Source organism: Lonchura striata, chromosome 26 (genome assembly GCF_050655825.1).
Source record: "Lonchura striata isolate lonStrDom1 chromosome 26, ASM5065582v1, whole genome shotgun sequence".
Classification (NCBI taxonomy): Eukaryota; Metazoa; Chordata; class Aves; order Passeriformes; family Estrildidae; genus Lonchura; species Lonchura striata.
The window spans coordinates 7,023,933-7,047,305 of NC_140728.1; the positions used below are offsets into that span (position 1 = coordinate 7,023,933).

General features: G+C 49.8%; 2 protein-coding genes across 6 annotated transcripts; one reads left to right on the forward strand and one right to left on the reverse strand.

Annotated features, from left to right (window-relative positions):
* Positions 1–1,342: 1,342 nt before the first annotated feature.
* YOD1 (YOD1 deubiquitinase) lies at positions 1,343–5,232 on the reverse strand. Its single transcript, XM_021535306.4, has 2 exons — positions 4,985–5,232; positions 1,343–4,437 (listed from the first exon to the last, which is right to left on the reverse strand). The coding sequence occupies exons 1-2, from the start codon at positions 5,190–5,192 to the stop codon at positions 3,731–3,733; spliced, it is 915 nt and encodes a 304-aa protein (XP_021390981.1). The 5' UTR covers positions 5,193–5,232; the 3' UTR covers positions 1,343–3,730.
* PFKFB2 (6-phosphofructo-2-kinase/fructose-2,6-biphosphatase 2) lies at positions 4,963–22,775 on the forward strand. Of its 5 annotated transcripts, none has more exons than XM_085561387.1 (16): positions 4,963–5,088; positions 6,499–6,624; positions 6,711–6,807; positions 7,155–7,221; positions 7,361–7,435; positions 7,569–7,625; positions 8,060–8,184; positions 8,641–8,848; positions 12,924–13,070; positions 13,665–13,769; positions 14,420–14,549; positions 15,829–15,891; positions 16,411–16,484; positions 17,732–17,950; positions 18,498–18,561; positions 19,636–22,775. In XM_085561387.1, exons 2-15 carry the CDS (start codon positions 6,513–6,515, stop codon positions 18,522–18,524), a joined length of 1,506 nt encoding a protein of 501 aa, XP_085417513.1. In that variant the 5' UTR covers positions 4,963–5,088; positions 6,499–6,512; the 3' UTR covers positions 18,525–18,561; positions 19,636–22,775. The 5 variants fall into 5 exon arrangements, with proteins under 5 accessions (XP_085417513.1, XP_021390980.1, XP_085417512.1 ...); XM_021535304.4 differs by lacking the exon at positions 4,963–5,088 and adding an exon at positions 5,746–5,914; XM_085561386.1 differs by lacking the exons at positions 4,963–5,088; positions 13,665–13,769 and adding an exon at positions 5,745–5,914.
* The last annotated feature ends 598 nt before the right edge of the window (positions 22,776–23,373 follow it).

A 23,373-nucleotide genomic window follows, 5' to 3' on the forward strand; every position in this document is an offset into this window, starting at 1 on the left:
AGTTCCCCAACATTTTCCTCAAGAGTTTAATTAAAAATAATAGACAAGGGCTCTGTGATCTTGGACAAGCTGACTTTGTTAACTCCTCTGTTGCATCCCTGTTTCAGGGGGGAGTTGGTGCTCAGACAGCCAAAACAGAAGGAGTGATTTCACCCAAATTGAGGGAATTTTATTTGGAGCAAACCTGACAGCAGCTTTAGAGATGGATGTAAAGGTTGTAGATGTAAAGGTTGATTTAAAATGCAGGCAGACATTTAATTGCATGGCAGCTGCAATTTTCCAAACAGCAAGCTGACAACTTTTAGTTCCTCTTCTGGAGAGTTTCCTTGGCAGGGAGAGGTTCCCAGGGCTGGCCCATGGGTGGGTTCTGCAGTGAAATCAGCCACACACAGATGATTCAGCACCCGTGTGTCAGTCTGATTTCTCAGAACCTCCCCCAGCTCGAGGCTCTCTGTGCTCCAGGCAGCAGCAGAGAATTTCTGCTCTCTCCTCACTCAGCCCCAGAGGAGAAGGGCAAACCCAACGCTGCAGGGTCACAGAGGTTTCACCTCACTGCGTGGCTGCCCCAGAACAATCCCAGTTCCAGAGCTGGGATATTCTCCAGCAGAGCAGGATGGGTACAGGACACTGTCCCCAAACTGCCACCACGGCACCCTGTGACTGTGCTCAGGGAAAGGTGCTGATCTGAGCTGTGCCAGGGAACAGGATGTTCCTTTTCTCAGTGCTCTCCCCAGAAACTGCTCTTGGGATAGGAGTTTGCTCAGAACTTCGGAATTAGGTTTGTCCTTCCGAAATTCCAGTTATTACTGATTTTCTCCCCAGACTGCTCTTTCAGTCTACTGCATCCATGGAGTAGAGCTGTGTAATGCTGGACACAAATATTTTTAAGTCAGCTTCATCATTTGTGCATTTCAATGCATAAAAGATTCTGGAGGGATGCAGAACTCTCTTTACAGCTGAGTCCTGAGATCTCAGGTACCATGTTTCATAGAATCCCAGAGCGGTTTGGCTTGGAAAAGATCTTGAAGCTCATCTCAGCCCATTCGGGTATTCAGAGCTCATCCTACCACTAGAAGGATGCAATTCTTGGGATAATTCCCTAACTGTGTCATTAAGGGCAGGAAAATCCTAGTTTAAAAGTACTAAAAAACACTCCAATAAGAATTTTTAAAAAGAAAAAGAGTTGTACTTTAAAACTATCCAGACTTTACCTTTTAAATAATTGAGATACTTTTTGTTTGGGAAAGTTTAGAAGTAAGGAGAAATTTTTCTTGCAGTCAAGGACTTGTTCTTTGTCAGCCTGTCACAATACCAACTTTTACAACCAAGAATTACAGGTATATCTTTTTTATCCAAAGAGATTTTATTTTCTAGGCAACAAAAGAGAACATCCAAGCTGTGATAGTGACACATCTCCCTCCAAGGGAACTGATTCTCTGTTAGCAGATTCCCAATGCAAACATGATCTAGCAAAGCTCAACACTCTGGATTAAATAAAGGTCATTTTTCAAATACTGCAACTGAGAAATAGCAGGGAAAAAAAAAAAAAAAAAAGGTATTACACACTTTGAGAAATCCATCCAGGACACAAAGCTAAAATCTAAGGGTTGCTCCCCAAAGTCAAGGCAGACAATAAATATGGATCTTCCACTTGTGTTTCCAAGACACCTCGTGCACCTCTCTGAGGTAGGTATTGTGTCCATGTGGCAGATGGCAAAGGGGAGGATCAGCTCCTTGTCCCAGGCACGTCCCTGCTTCCCTGGGACAGCTGAGAGCACACCTGGGGCTTGCCAGTCTCTTGGTCTCCTTCCTAGCCAGTATTTCAGCTCAAGTAGTTATAACACAGTGTAATCTTCAAGTTCCTTTGAACTGTCAGGTATTTCTGGAGGTTTTTAAGCATCAGCTTCTACAGGGTTGGGTTTAATGTTGGGTTTTGGGGGGTTTTTATCTTCTTTTCCTAATGACAGGCTAAAAGCAGAGTGGGGTTTAACACTGGAAGCTAAGTGGCTTTCTGTAGGGAACTCCCAACAGTGCTAATGTGTTTTTTAATACTGAATTAAAAACAAACCCAGTCCATAGTGCTCTGGGTGATCCTAGGCTGTTTAATTATTCATGCCTTAATTCAGCAAAGCACTTAAGTAATTACCTTCTTTCTTCAATAAAACCCTCCTGTATTTCAAGATCCAACTGGAGCCTCTGCTGAGAACTAGAAATATGATTTCTGCAGAAAAGGTGGTGTTGCTGCACCAGTTTGGTCAGTGCCCGAGGGAACAGAGCCCTTTCAAACTGGGTTTTAGGTTCCACGTGGAAAGTGGATTTATATTTCTGCCTCAGTCCAAGGACACCCCTTCTTGTTCCCCAGTCTAAAAGTGCAAAGAAGGTCACTCAAAACAGTAAAAGAAGAATGGCAGGCAAAGGATATTTTAAAATTTAAGAAATAAGGACGTGTTGCAGGCATTTCAAAGAAAAAAAAACCAACATAAATCCCCTTCAGTAATATGCACCTTTACAGCACCTTTTGAAAGCCCTCGCTGTTCAGCTTCACGACCCCACCGTGAGGTAAGATATTCCAATTAAACCAATTTCACCTTCCCTGATTCTGAACAGTCCAAGGAGTGGGGCACTTTTCCCAGCTTATTTTCATCTGAATATTCAGCTGCACCTTTCATTATCACAATGAAAGTCTTGCTACTCCGCAGTCAGCGGTGGCAAATCAAACACATTAAGGCAGAAAGCAGATGGAATTTCAAGCCTCCCTTCTGGCTCTGGCCTCCAGAGGGCAAAACTTTTTACCAGCAAAGAGTGAGAACTCAACCTTAAAGTGCTCATTCACAGTATTTGGAAACTGGAACAGCTTAGTAACACCATGGCCGTGATTGGCTCTGCTCAAGTAAAATACTCAATGTATTTAACAGATGCAAATTAAGTCACTTCCCTAACTACTCACTTCCCTCTTGCAGGAATTTCCAATGCAATTATGAAGAATCCCAAGTATTCCAGGAAACATGCTTATGCTCTGATGCAGTGTAAACACCGGGGGATTAAGAGTTATTTTTCAAGCAACTAAAAACTACCTACGGAGGATTAGTAAGTTTTATTCAACACTTATTCATCTACTCATTAATTTAAAGGCTACCTTAAAGCTTAGAGGCCATTGCTTTCCCTAAAGTTCTCTGCACACAAACTACACAGTCTATTCCTGACGGTACAGGGCAGCTCAGAGATCCTCTTTCCACTACAACTTATATTTTGTTATTGTACTTGATATTTCCATTACAAATCACGCACCACATGAGCATTCTCCCCTCTGAGAGCTGCTCAGCCTAATTCTCAGCGTGAGTGCAAAGCCTAATTCTCAGTGTAAGTGATGCTGACATGAGTGTTTCCCAAAGCCTCAGATTAATTGAATTACCCTGAAAATGTACATTCAGCACCTCAGAGGTGGATTTTACACCAGTGTTGGACAAGCCTGCGTCTGTGTGCTCAGATCACACACACACACAGAGAAGGTGATGAAATCAAGGTGTGGCTGCCACTGTCCACCACCTGCCCAAGTGCCATCCCTATTCCCAATCCCCTATTCCCAAACCTGCGCCTCGGCCACCGTGAAGTTAATTCGCTTTTCAAGCTCTGTGAACGGAATTTTATGATTACAAACAGCTTATCTGGGGACTCCAGAATTGGATTCCGGAGCGCTGAGGTAGTCGATGGCACCCTCCTCCCGCCGAGCTCACACCTCCCCGAAGTTGGTGTGTCCAGTCTCCCTGGCGTGCTCCCTGGCCTCCAGCTGCCCCGTCAGTCCCTTCTGGCACACCATGCAGCGCAGGGCGAAGCGATTCACGTCCGTGAACTGCCTCTTCCTGCGCGCCTCATCCGCCAGCTCCAGCGCCTGCGCCAGCACCACGTCGTCGCTGCTGGGGAAGATGGTCTGGGGAGGAAGGTCCGAGCCGGGCAGGCGCCGCTCCAGCGGGTCGTAGTGGATGCCGTCGTAGATCAGCAGCACGCGCTTGCTGTAGCCGGCGTCCTCGCCGAAGCGGTCGATGCGCACGGTCTGCGTGTCCACCACGCAGATCTCGCACTGGTAGAACTTGGAGAGGATGGACACCTCGATGGCTCCTCCCCAGGTCTCCTCCCTGCGGATCCAGTCACAGTATTCCCTGTTGGTTTTACCCAGCACGGCCTCGCTGTAGGACTCGGGGTCGCTGGCCACGATCTGGGCGATGAGGTTGCGCATCTCCGGGGCGCAGCCGGGGTCGTACACGCCGCCCTCCACCACGTAGGACACGCTGGTGAACAGGCAGGAATTGTCTGCTGGCACCACCCTCCTGGCCAGCACAGGCACGGCTTCCCTGACAGGCTGGGACATTGCTTTTTTGGCCACCACCGGCGAGTCAGGCTCGGGTTTGGATGTGTCCTCTTCCACTATGAGAGTGTCACCTGCCAGAAAGAAGCGGGGATGGGTGAGAGAGGCGCAAAGGGGAGACTTAAAGCGGCTGCTGCTCCTCAAACACAACAACACGGCCGTACTGTCCCTGCTGAGGATCCCGGAGGAGAACCATGGACTGGTCTGGGGTCCCAAACACCACCCATCCCCACCCCTGCCATGGCAGGGACACCTTCCACCAGCCCGGGCTGCTCCGAGCCCCGTCCGACCTGGCCTCGCACACCTGGGCCCGTTTCCCCCGGCTCGGCGTCCCGCCGGGAACAGCCTCGGCCAACAGCCGGTGGCAGCACAACGGTCCCCGCGGGACTCACCTGGCGCGGCCGGGCCCCGTCCCCTCCAGCCCCGCGCTGCTCCCCGCGGAGCCCCGGCAGCGGCCAAAGCACCGGCGGCGAGCAGGAAGCGCCGCCACCTCCCCCGGCAGCAGGAACCGGCCCGACCGCCGGCTGACGCGGGGCGTGCGTGCCACGGCCTCTTTAATTAACGCAATTACAGCCGGCGGGGCGGCAGAGCCCGCAAAGCGCCGCCCCCCGCGGCCCTCACCCGAGTGGATGCCGAGCTCGCCCAGCCGCCGCTCGCCGTCGCTGAGGTCGAGGCTGCGCGGCGGGAAGCCGTGCAGGAGGCGCTGCGCGGGCGCGGGCACCCCGGTGAGCGCGGCCAGCGCGGCCTGCATGTCGCGGAGGCGGGAGTGCGGCCACAGCCCCGGCAGCGCGTGCGAGCCGCTCCGGGCCTTGCAGCGCAGCCGCAGCATCCTTGGGGCCGCCGCCGCCGGCCCGGCCCGCCCCGCTCTCGCGAGAGCACGCCGCGCCCCGCCCCCGGCGCGCGTTTGCATAGAGCCGGGCCGCGCGCCCGCCCTCCGATTTGCATAGAGGAGGTGGCACCGCCCACTCAGTCCGCATGCAGCCGGACGCCGCCTGCCAGCTCATTTGCATAACGCCAGGCGTTGCCGTGAGTCGCGGTCCCCCGCCCTTCCCCGATGATTACCGCCCATGTGATTTGCATAGCCCGCCTAAATTTGCATAGAGGCGCGAGCTCCGCTCCCCTTTCATCGCCGCCCATCTCATTTGCGTGGCGCGCGCGCTCCCGTTCCCCTCTCGCCCCGCCCACCGAAATTTCGGTCTCATTTACATACAGCGCGCGGCTCTCCCTCCAGGCCTCATTTGCATGCAGCAGCGGCTGCCCCGCCCTCCAGGCCTAATTTGCATACAGCAAGCAGCTGCCCCGCCCACACGATCTCATTTGCGTACAGCGCGCGCCCCCGCGCGCGTGACGCGGGCCCGTTTTCCCGCCCCGCCGCGCCCCTTTTCCCGCGTGTGCGGTCCCCGGGACCCGGTTTCCGTCGCCGCTCCGCCGTGTGCGAGCTCCGCCGCTGATTTGCATGCGATTTGCATACGGCGGGGCGCGGAGCCATGTCGGCGGCGCCGCGGGGCTGCGCCGGGGCCCCGCGGGGCCGGGCCGGCGAGAAGCAGTGCTGTGAGTAGCCCCGGCCCGGCGGTGCGGGGCAGGGTGCGCGCTCCGAGCCCTACGGAACCGCGATCCGCGGCGGGAGGGGGGAAGGCTGCGCGCGTCTGCCCCGAGCCTCGCGTCCCTCCCGCGGGTCCCCGTCCTGCCCCTGCCCCGCTCTCCCCTCCCGCCGGTCCCCCGCGCCCATCCCCATCCCGTGCTTTTCGCCCCAAATCCGCCTCTCCGCGGGCCTTTTCGGAGCTTGCTCGGGCTGCTTTGCTGAGAGAACGTGACCGTTTTGTTAAAAACATCTTTCGTTCGCCCTTGACGGCGCCTGCCCGGGCGGCAAATGCTTTTAACACTAAAAGCCCCATTAGGCAGCGGTGCTGCCGGTGCGCCTCATTAGCAAACACCTTGGAGACCCAGAGTGATCACAGCAGCTCATTAACGACAAGGACACACCGCGAGCCCGTCCTGGGATGCGCGGAGGTGCTTTATCCACCGGGACACGGGGTGACGCTGCGCTGGGTCTCACTTTATGCTCTGCAGCGCCCCTGATGCTGTTTTGGGGTGGTTTGGGGGCTTTTTTTATTTTCTTTTTTTTTTTTTTGCAGCATGGGCTTCCTACATGACCAACTCCCCTACGCTGATCGTGATGATCGGGCTGCCCGCGAGGGGCAAGACCTACATGTCCAAAAAGCTCACCCGCTACCTCAACTGGATCGGGGTGCCCACCAAAGGTGGGTGTGCGTGTTTGGGGACATCCCTGCCCGGGCTGTGACGCCTGCCAGCGGAATGCCCTCACCCTCTCCTCTCCTGTGTGAAGTGTTTAATTTAGGGGTGTATCGGCGCGAGGCGGTGAAGTCCTACAAGTCCTACGACTTCTTCAGGCACGACAACAAAGAGGCCATGGAAATCCGCAAGTGAGTCCCTGTCAGGGGCTGGGTGGCTCCGGGGAGGGCTGGGGATGCTGGAGTCTTGGCAGGCTGTGTGCACGAGGAGCAGAAAATAACCACGAGCGCCTGGGGAAGGAAGAAGGAACAGCACAGCCTGTGCAGGGATCCTGCCAAGGATGGGATGGGTGTGGGAGTTTGGGGCTGCCACAAAGCTCAGGGTCAGGCCACACAGTGGAGGTGCCCCAAGATCTCTGGGGCTCTTAGAACGGTGCAGGGGTGCGAGGGAGGTGTTTGAATCCCTCCCTGCTGGCTCAGAAGCTTTGCTGTGGGAATGCTTTCCATCAGCTGTGACCATCCCTATTTCTGTCCTGCAGACGCTGTGCCCTGGTGGCTCTGGAAGATGTGAAGTCTTATCTCTTGGAGGAGTGTGGGCAAATAGCTGTAAGATCCTCTGCACTAAAAATAATTTTACACCAGGGCAGTTCAAAGCTGCCTGGAGTGTTTGGGGACCTGATTTGGAGCTGGAGTTTAAAAGTCTTAAGATGAACTTGCTCAGTACTCCTTCCTCATTTTTTGCCAGGTGTTTGATGCAACCAACACGACTCGGGAGCGCCGAGACCTGATCTTAAATTTTGCTAAGGAAAATGCTTTCAAGGTAATGCTTTAATTGTGTGTGTGATTAATTGTGCGTGTGATTTGCAGTTGCTGTGCTGAGGGATGCTGTGGCTCCCTGGCACAGCAGCTCTGCAGTTTTGACTCTGAAATGTGCTTCCTTGCCTCCTGCCCAGGTGTTTTTTGTGGAGTCTGTCTGTGATGATCCGGAGGTCATCGCTGCCAATATCCTGGTGCGTGCTGCCCTTCCCAGGCTCGGCTGCTGTTCAGGCTCCCAGTGCAAGGTCACGGGCTCGGGGAGCTCGTGGGGATCTCTGTGAAATCCTCCCTCTCTCCTTTCACCTGCGGGACAGGAGCTGGGATTTGCAGGTTTATTAAAAGCCAGAGATGCCGTTATGTGAGAATGTGGAAATCCAGAGGAGCCGGGAATGGGTGACCTTGGAGCGCTGTCCTGGCGAGGGAGGGAGGGCAGAGCTCTGAGCCAGCGGTGTCTGTCAGGGCCAACCCCTTCAGTGCCTTAAGAGTCGCCCTTTGTTTTCTCTCCAGGAGCAGGTTTTTCCTCAGGGCAGCGTCAAACAATGTGGATTTGTTTCAAAAGAGGGGAATTTTATTCATCGTGGCTTTTCTTCCCTCTTGAGTTTGCTTAACTCGGCTGTCTGTTGGGCAGGAGGTGAAAGTTTCCAGCCCTGACTACCCAGAGAGGCACCGGGAGAATGTGATGGACGATTTCCTGAAGAGGATCGAGTGCTACAAGGTCACTTACCAGCCTCTGGACCCGGATGCTAATGACAAGTGAGCAAATCCCTTGGCACATCCCTCTGTCCTTGGGCACAGGAGCTGCTTTGCTGTCAGGATGCTCCAACACCTCTGCTCTCCCCAGGTGTGACTGTGTGCAGGTGAATCACACGTCCCAAGTGAGATCTGAAGGGATTTTTCTGTGTGTGCTGCAGAACCACAGGATGGTTTAGGTTGGAAGGGATCTCAAAGAGCCATGGGCAGGGACACCTTCCACTATCCCAGGCTTCTCCAAACCCTGTCCAGCCTGGCTTTGGTCACTTCCAGGGATGCAGGAGCAGCCACTCTGTGCCAGGGCCTCCCCACCCTCCCAGGGAAGGATTTTTAAGGCCAGCAGTTCCGAGCCTGTCCTGCCTTTCCTAGAGGAGCAGTAGCTGGGTGACCCTTGCAGGTGCTTGTGCCTGGTTTTTCAAACCACCCATGTGGGTTGTTCTTCCTTTATGTCCACTCCAGAGATCTTTCCTTCATTAAAGTGATCAACGTGGGCCAGCGGTTCCTGGTTAACCGAGTGCAGGACTACATCCAGAGTAAAATTGTCTATTACCTGATGAACATCCACGTCCAGCCACGCACCATCTACCTCTGCCGGCACGGCGAGAGCGAGTACAACCTCCTGGGCAGGATTGGAGGGGACTCGGGGCTGTCGGCCCGGGGCAAGCAGGTAGGTGCCCAGCTGTGCTCTGGTGATTTATTAAAAAAATATGGATATTTGCTGGAACCCCCGGCCTGGTTCAGGGGCTCCGTGTGGTGGAAAAGTCTCTCCTCCAGCCCGTGCTTCCCAAGAAAGGCTCAGCAGTCTCTGTTGTTGGGTCTCAAGGCAGTTTATTGCAAGTTATCTAAAAGATTTTCTTCTGGAGCTGCTGTGGTTTGCTCACAGCTCAGGCAGAGGCACACACACACCCTGACATCCTCTCTGACCCCGACTGCTTCTTCTCTCCCCACCCAGGGCTGCTGCTGTCTTTTATATGTACATTACGTGTGACATGGTTACAGTTTTTCCCAATGCCTATTACCTATATTAAATGGTGATTTTCTATCTTTTATATGGTACATTACATGTTACATGTTTACAGTTTTTCCCCAATGCCTATTACCTATATTAAATGGTGCTTTTCTACTCTAAACCAATCTGTGAGTGCCAACATCACCAAGAACATGGAGGTAAGGAAGGAGAAAGAGGAGGAACAGGATCAGCCCAGATCCCAAATCCATCTTAAAACTTCTGACCCCCATGTACAAAACCAAAACCCCCCTGTACAGGTGTTAAAACCCCCTTGTACAATACTAAAAAATTTTCCCCTCTACTTTGTGACTACTGCTACTATAATATCTAAACTTTTGTGACTCCTTGTTCCACCTTCAAGGTTGGTAACTCATTCCATGGCTCAAACCCAAAATCACAGCTGTTTCCAGCTGTGCCAGGGTCTCAAATGCTTCTGACCTGGGCCCGGAACCTCCAAAAATGTCTGAGGGACATTTTGAGTTCCAACAGATATTGATCTAGTACCAATATCCAGATGTGAGGGACAAAAACTCTCTAACAGTTTAAAGTTAGAAAGTGTGTGTTTATTGTGTGTGGGATCGCTCCTAAATCCACACTGCAGCTTCCAGGTCATTACAGAGCCCTTTTATCCATACAAGTATTGAATACCCAAAATAAAAATGCATATTCATGATTTTGGTACGTCCCATTCCTCATTTCAAAAGCATGCGTGGTTTGTCCCTTGATATGGGTCGGTGTCCCTTTCATGGGGAGGGGTCCCAAAATGAGGAAGTCAATGAAGTCTTCCTCATTCTGACCTTTCTACCTTTTCAATGCAAATATGACAAATGAACTCTTGGTAGAACTCCCATTCCTTGTCTTCAATTGGTTTCAGAACAGAGCAGGCCCACAATTGTCTTATGTTCCTAAAAGCAATTTGTCAGTTTGTGTATTTTTCATTATAAACCCAGCTAACTCAACATTGTGCTGACAAGCAATCAATTATCAGTTAACTACTAACTCTTAACTTCATCTAAGCCTACTCATTTATTTTAATTAACTCTAGTAATGCTTATTTCTAACTAAAATCTTAGCTCCTCTAAAATCTCTAAATTCCTTAAAATTTACATTTCATTTTGCTGGTGCCTTGCAGTGGCTGCCTAGTGCAGATGTGCCTTAAGTTTTAGCTTTCGTGTTTCTCAGGTTCTGTGCTGACTTGGTGTGGGACTCTGAACTTTGCACTAAGTGTTGTAAATTCTCATCACAGAATCACCAGGTTGGAAGAAATCTTTAAGATCATTGAGTCTAACCCAGTCCCTATACCTCAACTCCACCCTGGCACCCAGAGCCACATCCAGGCTTTGTTAAACACACCCAGGGATGGTGACTGCACCACCTCCCCGGGCAGAACATTCCAGAACTTTATCACCTTTCTGTGAAAAACTGTTCCCTAATATCCAACCTAAATTTCCCTTGGTGCAGTTTAAGACTGTCCTCTGGTTCTGTCAGTTGCTGCCTGGCACATTCAATTCTGACCTTTTCTCAACACTTTTGTCAGCTATCCTTTTGTCTCTAAACCAGCATCTCCTTCATATTCTGTCCTAATCACTGCAGAATTGGCTGCATTGGCTTTCATTACATGTGCATCACCTTTTCAGTCTGTACAAATTATTGCAGCAAATTCCTCTTCCTTGGCCAGGCTGATCCCCCAGTGTTCCTTTCTGAAGCCTCACATAGTTTCACAATAAGACTCAACTGAAAAATACAGTCCAATAGAATCAGAAAATGCTCCAAAGTACAGCTGAAAAAGCAAAATAGAAATACTGGAAATAATAACACTAGAACATAACTATTACCTTATTGAAAATATATTTTGATATAAACTGTATCTAGTTTTCAAACAGACAAAAGAGTCCTTTTGCAGCTTGAGAATCAAGCACAACTGTTCCCCAAAAAGCATAAACAACAGTGAATTGAGGGGAGCAGACCAGGAGCATGGAACTTCATCACCTGAAGCTTTAATTGGACAATTAACCCCAATATGGAAATGGACCAAATCTTACAGAAGTGTAAAAACTCCAGAATCTATCTTGGATCCATCCTGGGTGTAGCCCTGGTGCTGCCCAAGGTGTATCCTTTAAAGGCCTCTCAATAAATACCTGCTTTATTCTTTTCGCTCTCTCTAATCTCTGTTCCAGATCAGCCTCTTGAAGCATCACAGAGGCTGGACAGGACTAAGAGAATAAGACAGGTATTTATTAAAGGCCTTCAAAGCTCCCAGAAGCTGCACCCAAGATGAATGATGGTCACGAGTTTCTCAGACTGAAATAAGTTTGGTCCATTTGCACATCAGGGGTTAATTCTCCAGTTCCAACTTCAGGTCATGAAGGTACCCCCAGTTCACTTTTGTTTACACTTTTCTCCTTGAGTTCCAAGCCCAGAGGATTGTTTTGCCTGACCAAAATGTGAGGACAGTAGTTAACACTTTATATGGACTTCAGAGTTAGGCACTAATGCAGGACAGGATTTAGAAATTATAAAGGTTGAAATCTGAAGGCATCAGGGCCCCACATCCCCCAGGGATGCTCTGAGCAGCTGCAGCTCCCCCTGCTCCCTCCATGCCTTAGGATTTTAGCTGTTCTATTTTTCATGTATTTATGAAATACATATCATGTATGTAATTCTGCAGTTCTTTAGTGTGTAACTCTAAACTCCACACCCAGTGTCAGCTGCTGCTTTCCCATTTTGACAAAATTCCTCTCCAGGCCTGGCAATCAAGGACACCTCACTGCCTCAGGCCCTGAGAGATGGAAACAAAAGTGAGTTGGGGGCAGCAAACTTCATTACCTGAAGCTGTAATTAGAACATTAACCCCCAAAATGCAAATGGCCCAAACTTATAAAAGTATGAAAGCTGTGGTCTGTCAGAATCTGAGGTATTGATGATTCTGAGATTGTAAAAGTCTCTGTCTCTCAGCCCCCTGCCAAAGCAGAAGCCAGAATTGGTCTGTGCTGGTTTCCAGGTTGTTTATTCTGTTTATCTCTCACATGTTCTGCTGCCCTGCCCAGCTCTGTCCTGCAGGGCAGCGTGTGGGGCTCTGCCCTCAGTGGGATGTGACAAACATTAAATACCAGAAACTCCCTGGGCTGCATTTACAAGAACGTGCCAATATCTGTCACCTACGTTGGACAGTGTGTCCCCAGCCTGAACCAACAGAAAAATGCCAACAGCACAGTGAGACATGGAGGGCATGAAGAAGGAGAAAAAGGACAAGGCATTCCCAATTTCCTCCAGCTTGTCCCCTTTGGACCCCTCATCTAGAATCCTAAAATTTTACTTTTGCACCTGTGCCACACTTAATTATTACTGATATCAAACACTCAGAGCTGGTAATTCATGCTGTAAGATTGAAAACTCTTTTCCATGGGCAGAGATCACAGCCAGTGTCTCTGGGGGCTCTGTCCAGGGGGTTCTGACCCCTGCCAAGGTCCCAGAAGCTCTGGATTCTGACAGTGGTCTATTTTTGGGTGTAGCCCATGGGGAACTTTGTCTGCCCTAAATGTACCTGAATATTTATATTCAATAAATATACCTGCTTTTTATTCCTTTAGTTCTGTCCTGAATTAATTATTAAAATTTTAATTATTTATAATTAAAATTATATATTTATAATTAAAATTTTTACAGTCTGTGTTTTTAGGGATCCCAAAAAGGCATTACCCTGCTCCTGACCTCCTGGAACTTTTCTCCCCAGTTTTCCCAGGCTCTGAAGAAGTTCATTGAGGAGCAGGAGATCGTGGACCTGAAGGTGTGGACGAGCCAGCTGAAGAGGACAATCCAGACAGCCGAGTCCCTGGGGGTGCTCTACGAGCAGTGGAAAATCCTCAATGAGATCGATGCTGTGAGTGAGAGGCTGCCTAAAAACCTCAGCTTTTCTAGGTGGGAAATAATCCTTAAAGCCAAATTCATCACCACGAACCCGGCCGTTTTCTCTTGGTGTATAGCTGTGTTTTTGTATCACGGACCTCAGCCTTCCAGGAGGAGGTTTGGGGTGCCTGGGGACAGGGCTGAGAGTGTTCAGAGCTGCCAGGTCTTGCTGGGGACGTTCCAGGTGGTGTGGAGGTGGAAAAGAACACTGAGCATCCCAGACATCTGTCACACCCTCCTGGCTGGGCAAAGGTTGCTGCTCCCACTCTGATTCTCTCAGGAAATTGCAGGGTGGTTGCTGGGGAAGTTGCTGAGGGCTCATTTTGCATCCCTGGCCAACACCAGGGATGTCATCCTTTCTAGTTTTGAGATAAAACCAAAGCCCAGCCTCTTCAAACCACCCTGGAACCCGCACTGAGGGCAGGGCTGGGTCAGATGCAACACCTAAAATTTCCATGCCATAAAAGGAGCCCTGATCTCAGCCTCTGCTTTTCCTTCCCTCCCTGCTGCGTCCCTCTTGGCCCTCTGATGAAATGAGGTTTGTGGTTTGAGTTTTTCCTTCCCTCAGGGGGTCTGTGAAGAAATGACCTATGCAGAAATTGAAGCCAAGTATCCAGATGAGTTTGCCATGAGGGATCAGGAGAAATATCTTTATCGTTACCCTGGAGGGGAGGTGAGGACCTAAAGAAACAACAACTATACACAGTGCAGTGAAACAAACATTTCTGTGTGGGGTTGGGGTTAAAACTGACTCTGTTTGAAGTTATTCTGCCGATATTTGTATGCAAAATTGCAGATTTGCATCCTAATGAAAACATCAGGATCTCCAGTTCTCTTCTGGGGGAAATATTTCTTGATTTCCCTCATGGGGTGTGCAGATGATGATTTTCAATCCATTAATTTGGCCACGTGCTGGATGCTGCCCTCAGACACTGAGGGGGCTATGCATCGCAGGCCTGAATTGTCCCTGAGAACCATCTGGGAAACAAAATTATCGTGGGTGTGGCCTGGAGTCATTTCTGACTTAACTTCACAAACTGTTCAAATGAATCATTTACTATTTTATTGGGTTTTTTTCCTGCACTCACTGAGTTACCAGTAATCTGAGCCCTCCCACGGTCTGAGGGTTCTGACACTGAAATTCACTTTCTGCTGTTGCCTTTTTTGGGTCTTTTTTTACTATTTTTACCACCTCACCCATACCCTCCTTTAACTTTATGCTGCTTTAACTGATACTTCCCTGAATGTGACGCTGTTAATTGCCACCTGTGTTTAACCCTGTGTTTACACAACCCCTTGACCAATTCCTGTTTGGTTTTCCAGTCCTACCAGGACTTGGTGCAGCGCCTGGAGCCAGTAATTATGGAGCTGGAAAGGCAAGGCAATGTCCTGGTAATCTCCCACCAGGCAGTTATGAGGTGCCTCCTGGCTTATTTTCTTGACAAGAGTGCAGGTACAAAAATAAAGGGATGATGCTCCTCTCCCTGCTTCCCCTCATGGGGTTTTTGGGAGGGTGCTTTGGAATGACTGGGTGGATTTTTATTTTTTTTTTTTTTAACAAGGTGAGGTTTTTTAACAAGATGTTTAAAAAAGGAGGAAAGGAAATGTTTCAGCAGTGCTTTAACCCTTGCACTGCAGCAGTGCAAGGATCTCCCTGGGGATGTGCTGCTCTTTTGCTGCCCCATGTTGTTTCTGGAGCTGTTTTCAGCAGCAGAATGTGTAGGGGACTGGTTTTTAATGTACAGGAAAAAAAAAATTCATCATTTTCTGATGCATTAAAGAGCCTCAGTGGCCTGGAAGGGTTGGCAGAAGTGCTCCATCCCAGGGAAATGCTGATTTCTTGCACAGCACACATACCTGGAAGGCTCCAGTCTGCTGCAAGCTCCAGGGAGTGGCACTAGAGCTTCATAAAACTTTTAATGATGTTTTATAAACTTCTAACCGACTTGATAAACTTTTAAACACAGCTCTGAATGAATCTCCTGTGGGCCCATGGCAGCTGTTGCTTGTTGTTACAGGATATGTGAAAGCACAACCTGAGCTGTTGCCATTGTAAGGTGAAAAAGAGGAAGTTTCTTTTTTGATTTTAGCATTTATATTTTTCTAAAGGTGACATGGATTGGAGAGTGAATGTGCCACCTCTCCAGTGACATTGGACAAATTATTAGTATAATAAGCTTTTTTGCTTCTATGGAGGAATGCAAAACAATAGATTGTTTATAGGAAGTTGTGTGAGAAAGTTCTCTACAAGAATGTAAACTCAGAAGGCTTTAGAAAATTTTAAGAATCAGGGCAACAGTTGCTGAGGTGCTTTCCCAGCCCTGTGCCCCTGGAGAGGTTTCCTCTGGCTGGCCCTGTGCACTGGACATGGAATGATGGAATTTTTTGGACAGGAAAAGCCCTTTTAGAGGGTGGAGTCCAACCCCTCACCCAGCACTGCCCGTGCTGGGAGCCCTGGGCCAGCCTGGGCCCCACTCTCATTCCCAGCTGCTGTATTTTGATTTTCTGTGTCTCACTGCTGTCATCACTGAATACCTGGGTGCCATCCACGGGCTCTGATTCCCAGGGGAATTTCCATTCAACCCTAGAGTGGTTTGAGTTGAAAGGACCCTTAAAAGGGTTTAGTCCAAGCCCTCTGGGATGGGCAGGGACATCCCTGCTGCTGTGGGGCTGGGGGGGACAGGGGGGCTGTGGCATGCCAGGTGACCCCATAACCCCTTCCTCTGCCCTAGATGAGCTGCCCTACCTGCGCTGCCCCCTCCACACCATTCTCAAGCTCACACCTGTTGCCTATGGTAAATAACTGCTTTGTTTTCATTTGTAATTTTAATTCCTGCCCTGGGTTGTGTGTGGGGATGCTATGGGCAGGTTTGTGTCCGTGTGTGGCAGCACTTGGCCATGCTCTAGAAGCTTCTGGTAATACATAAAGAGGTTATTTCCTGGTTAACATGCAAAAAGTTAACATGGAAAAGGCTTTGGAGGGGTGGGGGTGTTGGGGGAGCAGATGTGGAGGTGCAGGGTCTTCTCCCCTGGCCTCTCTTTTAAACAACTGGATTTTCCCTGTGGATTTTCCCTTCCCTGAGGAAGGCTGTGCCTCCAAACTTGGGGTGCAGTCAGTTAAAATTGGCTTTTCTCTGCAGCCCAAATAACTCAGGGCTGTGCTCTCACACTTAAAAAACCACCAAGTGTAAAGTTCTGTTTGTGGGGTGATTTAGGAGCTCTGTTATTTTTATAAATAAGAGATTTATTCCTGTTCATTTTCCCTGCTGTTTTTTGAATAAATTACTCATATAAACTCTCTCTCGTGGGTGAAGGCTGCAAGGTGGAGACAATTACCCTGGATGTGGAAGCAGTGAACACTCACCGGGACAAGCCCTCCCTGAACTCAGTAAGTTTTGCTGCACCCCTCTTCTCCACCTTTTCCAAAATAAGTCACAAACCCTCTTAAACACTTGCCAGAACAGCCTGATGGCTTTTAGTGAGCAGAAGGATTCTCTTCAGAAATAACCTCCAAAAGCAGAATTAATTTTAAGGTGCATTAGTTCTTCCCAGGCCAGGGGGGATGTTTTTCAGAGCTGTTGCAGGGAGCCGAATGAGCAAATTTAGGGCATAGATTTTAAACTCCAGGTCTTGTTCTCAGCTTTCAGTGCAGTGTTTGTTGCTGATGCTTATTGGTGATTTCAGAAACACTTGGCAAAAGGGTTAAAGTGGGTTTTTCTTCTTGTCTTGATGAGTTTTCTCTTTCTGAAATCCTCTCTCTGCCATTGTTTAATTACTGTTGACCATCCTCCTTGCAAGCACCTCCTAAATCTGGGGGAGCTGCTGATCTCTGAGGGCCTTGATTTTACAAACCCTGTTTTCCTGTCAGGGAAAGCCTCAGTGATTGCCTCTAATTAATTACCCCATTAGAGAGCACAAACCAGCTCTAGTCTGAATGCATCTGATTTTAGGTTTTGTACATTGAGGCTTTTTGTTGTATTTCATGAAGATCCCTTGGGCTGGGATCTGATGATTCTTTTGTGTCGAGGGACTGGGGGAACTGGGAGCCTGCAGCAGTGGCTGGAGGCTTTGTGGAGCTGTCAAATGCCAAACTGAGGATATTGGGCACGTTCTGTGTGGATCCTCGTGGTTTCCAGCTTGTCCCTGCTCATGGCAGGGGGTTGCATTAGGTGATGTTTAAAGGTTCTTCCAACCCAAACCACTCTGGGATTTCTCACTTCTCCAACTTCTCAGTGATCCCTGCATGGAAATCATTGCTGCCCACTTGGAGGCTGCCTCTGTTCTTTGCTTTGCTTGGGTAACACAGCTGCTGTGGGGCAGAAGAAAGCAAGAAGGGAGAGTTTTCTATTTGCTTATTTCTTTTTCCCCCCAAATTGATCGTCCAGAGAGGAAAAAAAACATTAAAAAACCCAAACAGAGCCATCTAAGCAAAACAAAAGACCCAAAGGGAAGTAAAACTGCTGAAAAATCCACTTGTCTCCAAGATGGATTAAGTTGTTTCCCAAGCTGGCGCAGAGCTGGGGAAGGCACAGCCCAACGTGGGGTCGCTGGGACGCTCAGGGTGGGGTTGCTGGAGGTGTGTGACGTGCCTTTAAACTGCTTTCATTCCTGATAATTCCCTCTGTGTGGGATCAGCACGAGCTGCCCAGCAGGCAGAGCCCTGTGAGGATGAGGAGGAACAGCTTTACCCCGCGGGCCAGCGCCGACACCGTAAAGCGCCCGCGGCACCACAGCCTGGGCAGCAAACCCCTCCATCTGCTGGGGCCTCTCCCATCCCTGGAAGCTCGAGGGCCTTTCCCATCCCTGGAAGCTCGAGAAGGGGCTGAGCAGCCACAGCTGGAAGTCACTGCCCAGGTGGTACCTTCCCTCTGCTCCCCCTCCCCAGCATCGCCCGTGGTCCTCTCCGAAATCCAGACCCTGCCCAGCATCCTGAGCAGGGTCTCTGTTTCTGCGTGGAAATCATCCAGCCTGGATGGGATTAAGGAAAAAAACAAAACAAAAAACAGTTGGAAAACCCCCTCAAAACCAACCCCAAAACGTAAAAATCCTCCCCATCCAACTGGAATTGTGGTGCCAGTGTTTCGGAGTCAGGCTCCACACGGGCAGGTTTCCATCAGAGCCATGGGGTTTTGGCAGAGGGATTAATTCTGGGTAGGATTTTGCTTCTGGGCTAAAATCAGATTGGAAAAGTTACAAATACCCTCTTTGTCCCAGTTTTTTAATGCAGCCAAATGCTGTCCCTGCCTTCTACCACCTCCTGCTGCAACACAAACCTGCCCTGGGCTAACAGGGAATTTTGGGGCTGCTTCACTCCTCCCTCATTTGCTTTGCTGCTTTTCCTATTTCAGTCTCCTTTAAGATGCACTATGAGCCCTGCTGTGCTTCTCTGTTTCCTTTGCAGCCTCCAGAGGGAAATGCTTGCCTCTGAGCACCACTGCAAGCAGCTTGGGTGTGCTCTCTTTGGGGTTAGTAAGTCAGATTTCTCTTGATTCGTGTTGCATGGAAACCACTCTGGGCAAAGACAAACCCACAGAGCAGAAGGAATCTTGTGCTGGATAAAACCTGAGATTCTGGGGGACCTCAGTGGGGCTGAGCCTGCTGATCCAGGGGCTCCAGCTGGGCTTGTGCTTGTGCTGGCTGCTGCAAATGGTGGTTTTAGCCCAGCTTGCTCCATCCCTGGATCATGGGATGGCTCATGGTGCTGAGCAGGGCAGAGTCCCAGGTTTCCCAGGACGTGTGGTGACGTTGCTGCTCTCAGAGATTTTGCAGGAGTCACTGGATCGTGGATTTATCTTCGATTTTCACTGTCTGTGTGTGTTCCTGGTGTCTGTTGGGCCCTGAGTGAGGCAGAGGAAGGAGTTTTATCAAAGCTCTAAGTATTCATTGTGGTCAGTTTGCAACATGTGATGCTTCTTGGGTGGTTCTGGCAGTGTGATTCCCCATGGAGAAGGGAAATAAAAGTGAGCAACCCTGAGTAACCAACCTGCCTCCTTACTCCTGAGCTTTTCCACCTCTCTGAACTTGTGTGGGCTCAGGCTGAGATGGGAAAACCCTTCAGGGGGGCTTGGCAGGAGGCTGCAGGGTGATGTAAGGAGTAAAACAGATCTTTGTGTGTCGGACAACAATACCCTTTTCTGACCCAGAGATGGGGCAGCTGAGAGGTGTTCTAAAAACTTTTATTCCACTTTCAGTCTCATGTGAAGGGTGAGACAATACAGATGTTATAATTCATGCCATCACATCACAAAATCCTAATTACAATACATTGTAAGTGCTTCTTGGCCTATCAGCTTTTTGCCACACTGTGCTGTAAATGCCTTAAAGCCAACCATCTAAAATTACCCCTCATGGGTCCACTACACACATTTCCCACATTTGTGTGCTGGGATGGAGGGGATGAAGCAAATCCTCAGGTGGTTCCTGCCGTGGGCAGCAGTTCCATGGAGCTGGATTCACCTCTCCATGAGCTGGGCTGCCTCCAGCTTTGCCCTCTGCTGCCTTCCTTGCTGTGACCTCTCCTGTTTCTCTTTTCCCTGCAGAGAATGGCCACTTTAGCAGTGTAGGGGCTCCTGCTTTCACCCTGCATCCAGCTGGGAATTCCAGGGCCAGGAGGAGCCGGGACTGGAGCATCCCTGGGGCACCGTGTGCCACCCTGGCCAGTACTCGCCTTGAACTGGATTTTAGAGCCTGTCTGTGTCTTTTCTTTCCAAATGCTGCAGCATTTGTCCACGGAGCTGGAGAAGATTTCTTCTGGAGATTTTTCCAAGCTGCTTTTAACGCTCGTAAGCCAGCGCATCCCCGGGTGTTGAAAGTGTTCCACGTCTTTCCTTCTGGCCAGGTGCCAAAATTAACCACAGTGGGAGGACAAAATAATCATGTTTCTACTCGCTGAGGAAGCTTTTCTCTTGAAGAGGCACTTCCAGGCCAAATCCCCACGGTTTTATTTCTCCATTTCCAAGTTGTTCCCAAGTTCAAACTCAGTTTTTTCTGCTGTTCAGCCATTCAGGGAGCTCCAGGCAGGGTTTGATTTTCCCTCCTTGAGTGCTGGTGGGAATCCCCCAGTCTGAGCCAGTTCCTTTGCCCTGGGAAGGCTTTGCTTGGATGTGACACTCAGGTCAGCACATCCATCCCACGGGCTGCCTCCTGTGAGGGACAGATGGGAACAAACCCTCCTGCCCCTCTCTGGAAGCAGCACAGCTCCCAGTGCTTTAAATCCCACCTCAAGCCCTATTTTAGCTTCTCCTCCCTACCTAAACTCCATCCTTTCACTCATTTTTCCTGCATTTTGGGGGTGTTTTATCCATTTACCCCAGGAAATGGGAACATGGCTGGGTCCAGCAGAGCTCCTGGGCAGGGTTTGCAGGAAGCACAAAGTTTTTACTAGTTTTCTTTATTTTACACCAAATTTTAGACCCACAACAAGCTTTTAACTTGCCTATGAATAAGCTGTGAATGTTCCCAATGCTGCCTTTCATAGTTTTAAGCTGTTGTAGAGTTTGGAGCACAGGTGGTGCAGCTCTGTGTGGCCGTGTTTTAACTTAAATCCTTTCCTTAAATCCCCACCAAACCCCAAATTTTCAGTTCTCTCCCACCAGTCTTGAATTGCATTTTGCCAAACTCCATTTTACCCCACTCCAGCTGTTCTTGCAATAAGGGCAGGACCCTCAGGTTGGGTGAAAAAAGGAACATTTGGGTACAGGGCAGGAGGCTGTTCTGGACCTGCCGTTCCTGGGTGACTCCAGGATTTATCTGAGCATTTCTGGCCCCAGAAGTTGCTTATTTTAAATGTATAAATAAATGTTGTATATACCCACAGCAGGGAAAATGTGCCCTGGCTGTGCAGGAGCTCAGCAACCCCAGAGCCTGAGGCTTAACCTGGGCATTTTGAGCTCAAACTTGGTTATTTTAAACACTCCCAGAGCTGTAATTTGATAAAACTGGGATAGAGAGGACCAAGGCACCAATCTGGACCCCTCAGGATTTCTGAGGAGCAGAAAAATGTGTTGATCTAAAGAGATTTTGCCACAGAGGGGTGAAGTTTGGTGGTGAGAAATTGAGTTTTTATTAGTTTTTCTCCTCAGGGTTCCCCCCCCAGCCATGTCTGGTTTTGGGTTTTAAGTGTTGTGCTTAGAAATAAACCAGAAAAAAATAAAAAAAAAGATGAAATATTGAAGGAAGAGATTTAGAGGCTGTCCATGGCAGTGCTTACTGTCACACTCCAAATGCTCTGAACGCACAAACCCGTCCTTGTCAGGCCAGCTCTGACCAAACCCCTCCTGCTCTGTGGAACAAGGAGTGGAAAATGTACTGTAGGATGTTTACGCACAAAAATGCTGGGAAAACTTGCTGAAGAGTTCATTATGTTCATGTCACTGAGCAGTAAATGATTGTAAGGAGACAGAAATCTATATTTTTACCTGCTGGGATTTGTGAATGGCGCTGTTGACGTGTTGGTGGTCGTGACTTTTTTTTTTAATCCCTGCTGAAAATCAGGTGTTTTGCAGTTTGGGTCAGTGGCTGGGAGTCCCTTTTTGGGGCTGTGGGATGGAATTTCATCCTTCTCTGCAGCGTTTGTGCCTCAGTGCTTTAATTCAAGCTTTTTCCTCCTGCATTTTAGCCTTGAAAAGGTTGAAAGCAAACACGTCTGGAGCAGAGCAGCAGCAGATTTGGGAGCAGATCGTTGCCCCCGAGGGTCCTGCTGAGCCCTCGGGGCTGCAGGGCTGGGGTGATGCCAGTGGGCATCTCCTGGCATCTCCCTGTGCCAGGGATTTCCTTGAAACCACCTGATTTCCTTGGCACTGGGCGTGCAAACACCCCAGAACAAACAAAGGTTGCACAACGGGGTTTTGAGATGTTTCTGGTGGAGCAGCTCAGCAGCAGCTCGTGCTGGCAGTGGGATCAGTGCCGTGGGCTGGGCAGGTGGAGGTGGGTTTGGAGGTGGGTTTGGAGGTGGGTTTGGAGGTGTGGATGTGAGCCTGGCACCTTCCTGAGCATTTCCTCAGGACTGGGGGGTTCTGTGACCCCCTGACTTTCTGTGCCTCTGTTTCAAGCAGCACGGGTGGTGCTGGCTGCTGTCACCTTCAGTGGCACCTGCCTGCCCCTCTGCCTGCCCCTGCCCAGTTTTTGGGCTAAAAGCTGCTTCATCTCTGGAAAAAACTGAAAAAATGGGGGGAAAAGAGTTAAACCCAGCCTGGCTGGCTGCTCTGTGTACACTGGCTGTGACTCAGAGCTGTCACCTCTGCTAGGTGTCCCCTTCCTGGCAGCTGGGCTGGGTGCCAGTTAAACCCAACCCAGCCTGGCCTGGCTGCCAAGGGGCCAAGGAGCAGCTGAGCAGGGAGAGGCACCAGCACCAGCCTGGCCAGAGCCACCAGCCCTGGGGTGTCCCCAGCCTCACCTCGTGCCCCTCTGAGGGGCTCTGGGTGAGCAGTGCCAGTGCCACCCCTGCTGTCCCCACACTGTCCCCCTGCTCTGTTGGCACTGCAGCTCTGTCCGGAGTGTTTGCTGAGAGGGATCTTGCCCAGCTGCTTGTAAACTTTCCTGCTCTGCTGCCTTCTAAGTGTTTTTTTTTTTTAGGTTTATAATGCTGCAGTGTCAGCTCGTGCTGTGTGTTGTGTGCTCTGTGCGCTTGGGCATAAATATCTGTCAGTGTTTATTTACAATAAAGAGACTTTAAAAACCACAGATGATTCCCTCTGTTCTTTTCCATTGTTTGCTCTGACTCTCCCCTGTGTGCTGTTTTTCTGAGGAGCTCAGGGAGTCTCTGGGATGTGTTTAGAGGAATAGGGGCTGCAGGGGTGGGCATGTGTCCTGTGGTTTGGGAATCTGAGTTGAAAATGGGGGCTCTTAAACCCTACTGTTCCTCTTCTCAGTTTTAAGGGTGTTTTTACTGGAGGTCAGAATCTCAGGGTTTCTGTGGAATTGACCTTTAAGGTCCTTTCCAACCAAACCATTCTGGAATTCTCTGTGTGTGCAGCTCCGAGCGATGCTCCTGTGCTGCTCCCATGGAACTGGGTGGGGCTGGCTTGGAATAAACCCTTTTGGGAATGCTGGCCATGGCTTTCTGAGGTCAGAGGGGATGAACTCAGGGTGGCCTTGCCCTGGGGTGAAGCAGCTCTCCTGAGGACACCCCTCAGTGTGCCCGAGCTCCCAATGGAGCAGCTCAGCAAGGATTATTTCAAAGACTTGGCACCTCCACACATAAAAACCAAACAAATTTCAACATCTGCTTGGGTTGCATTCAGCTTTGTAGTGTTTTGCTCAGGGGGTGGAATAAACTT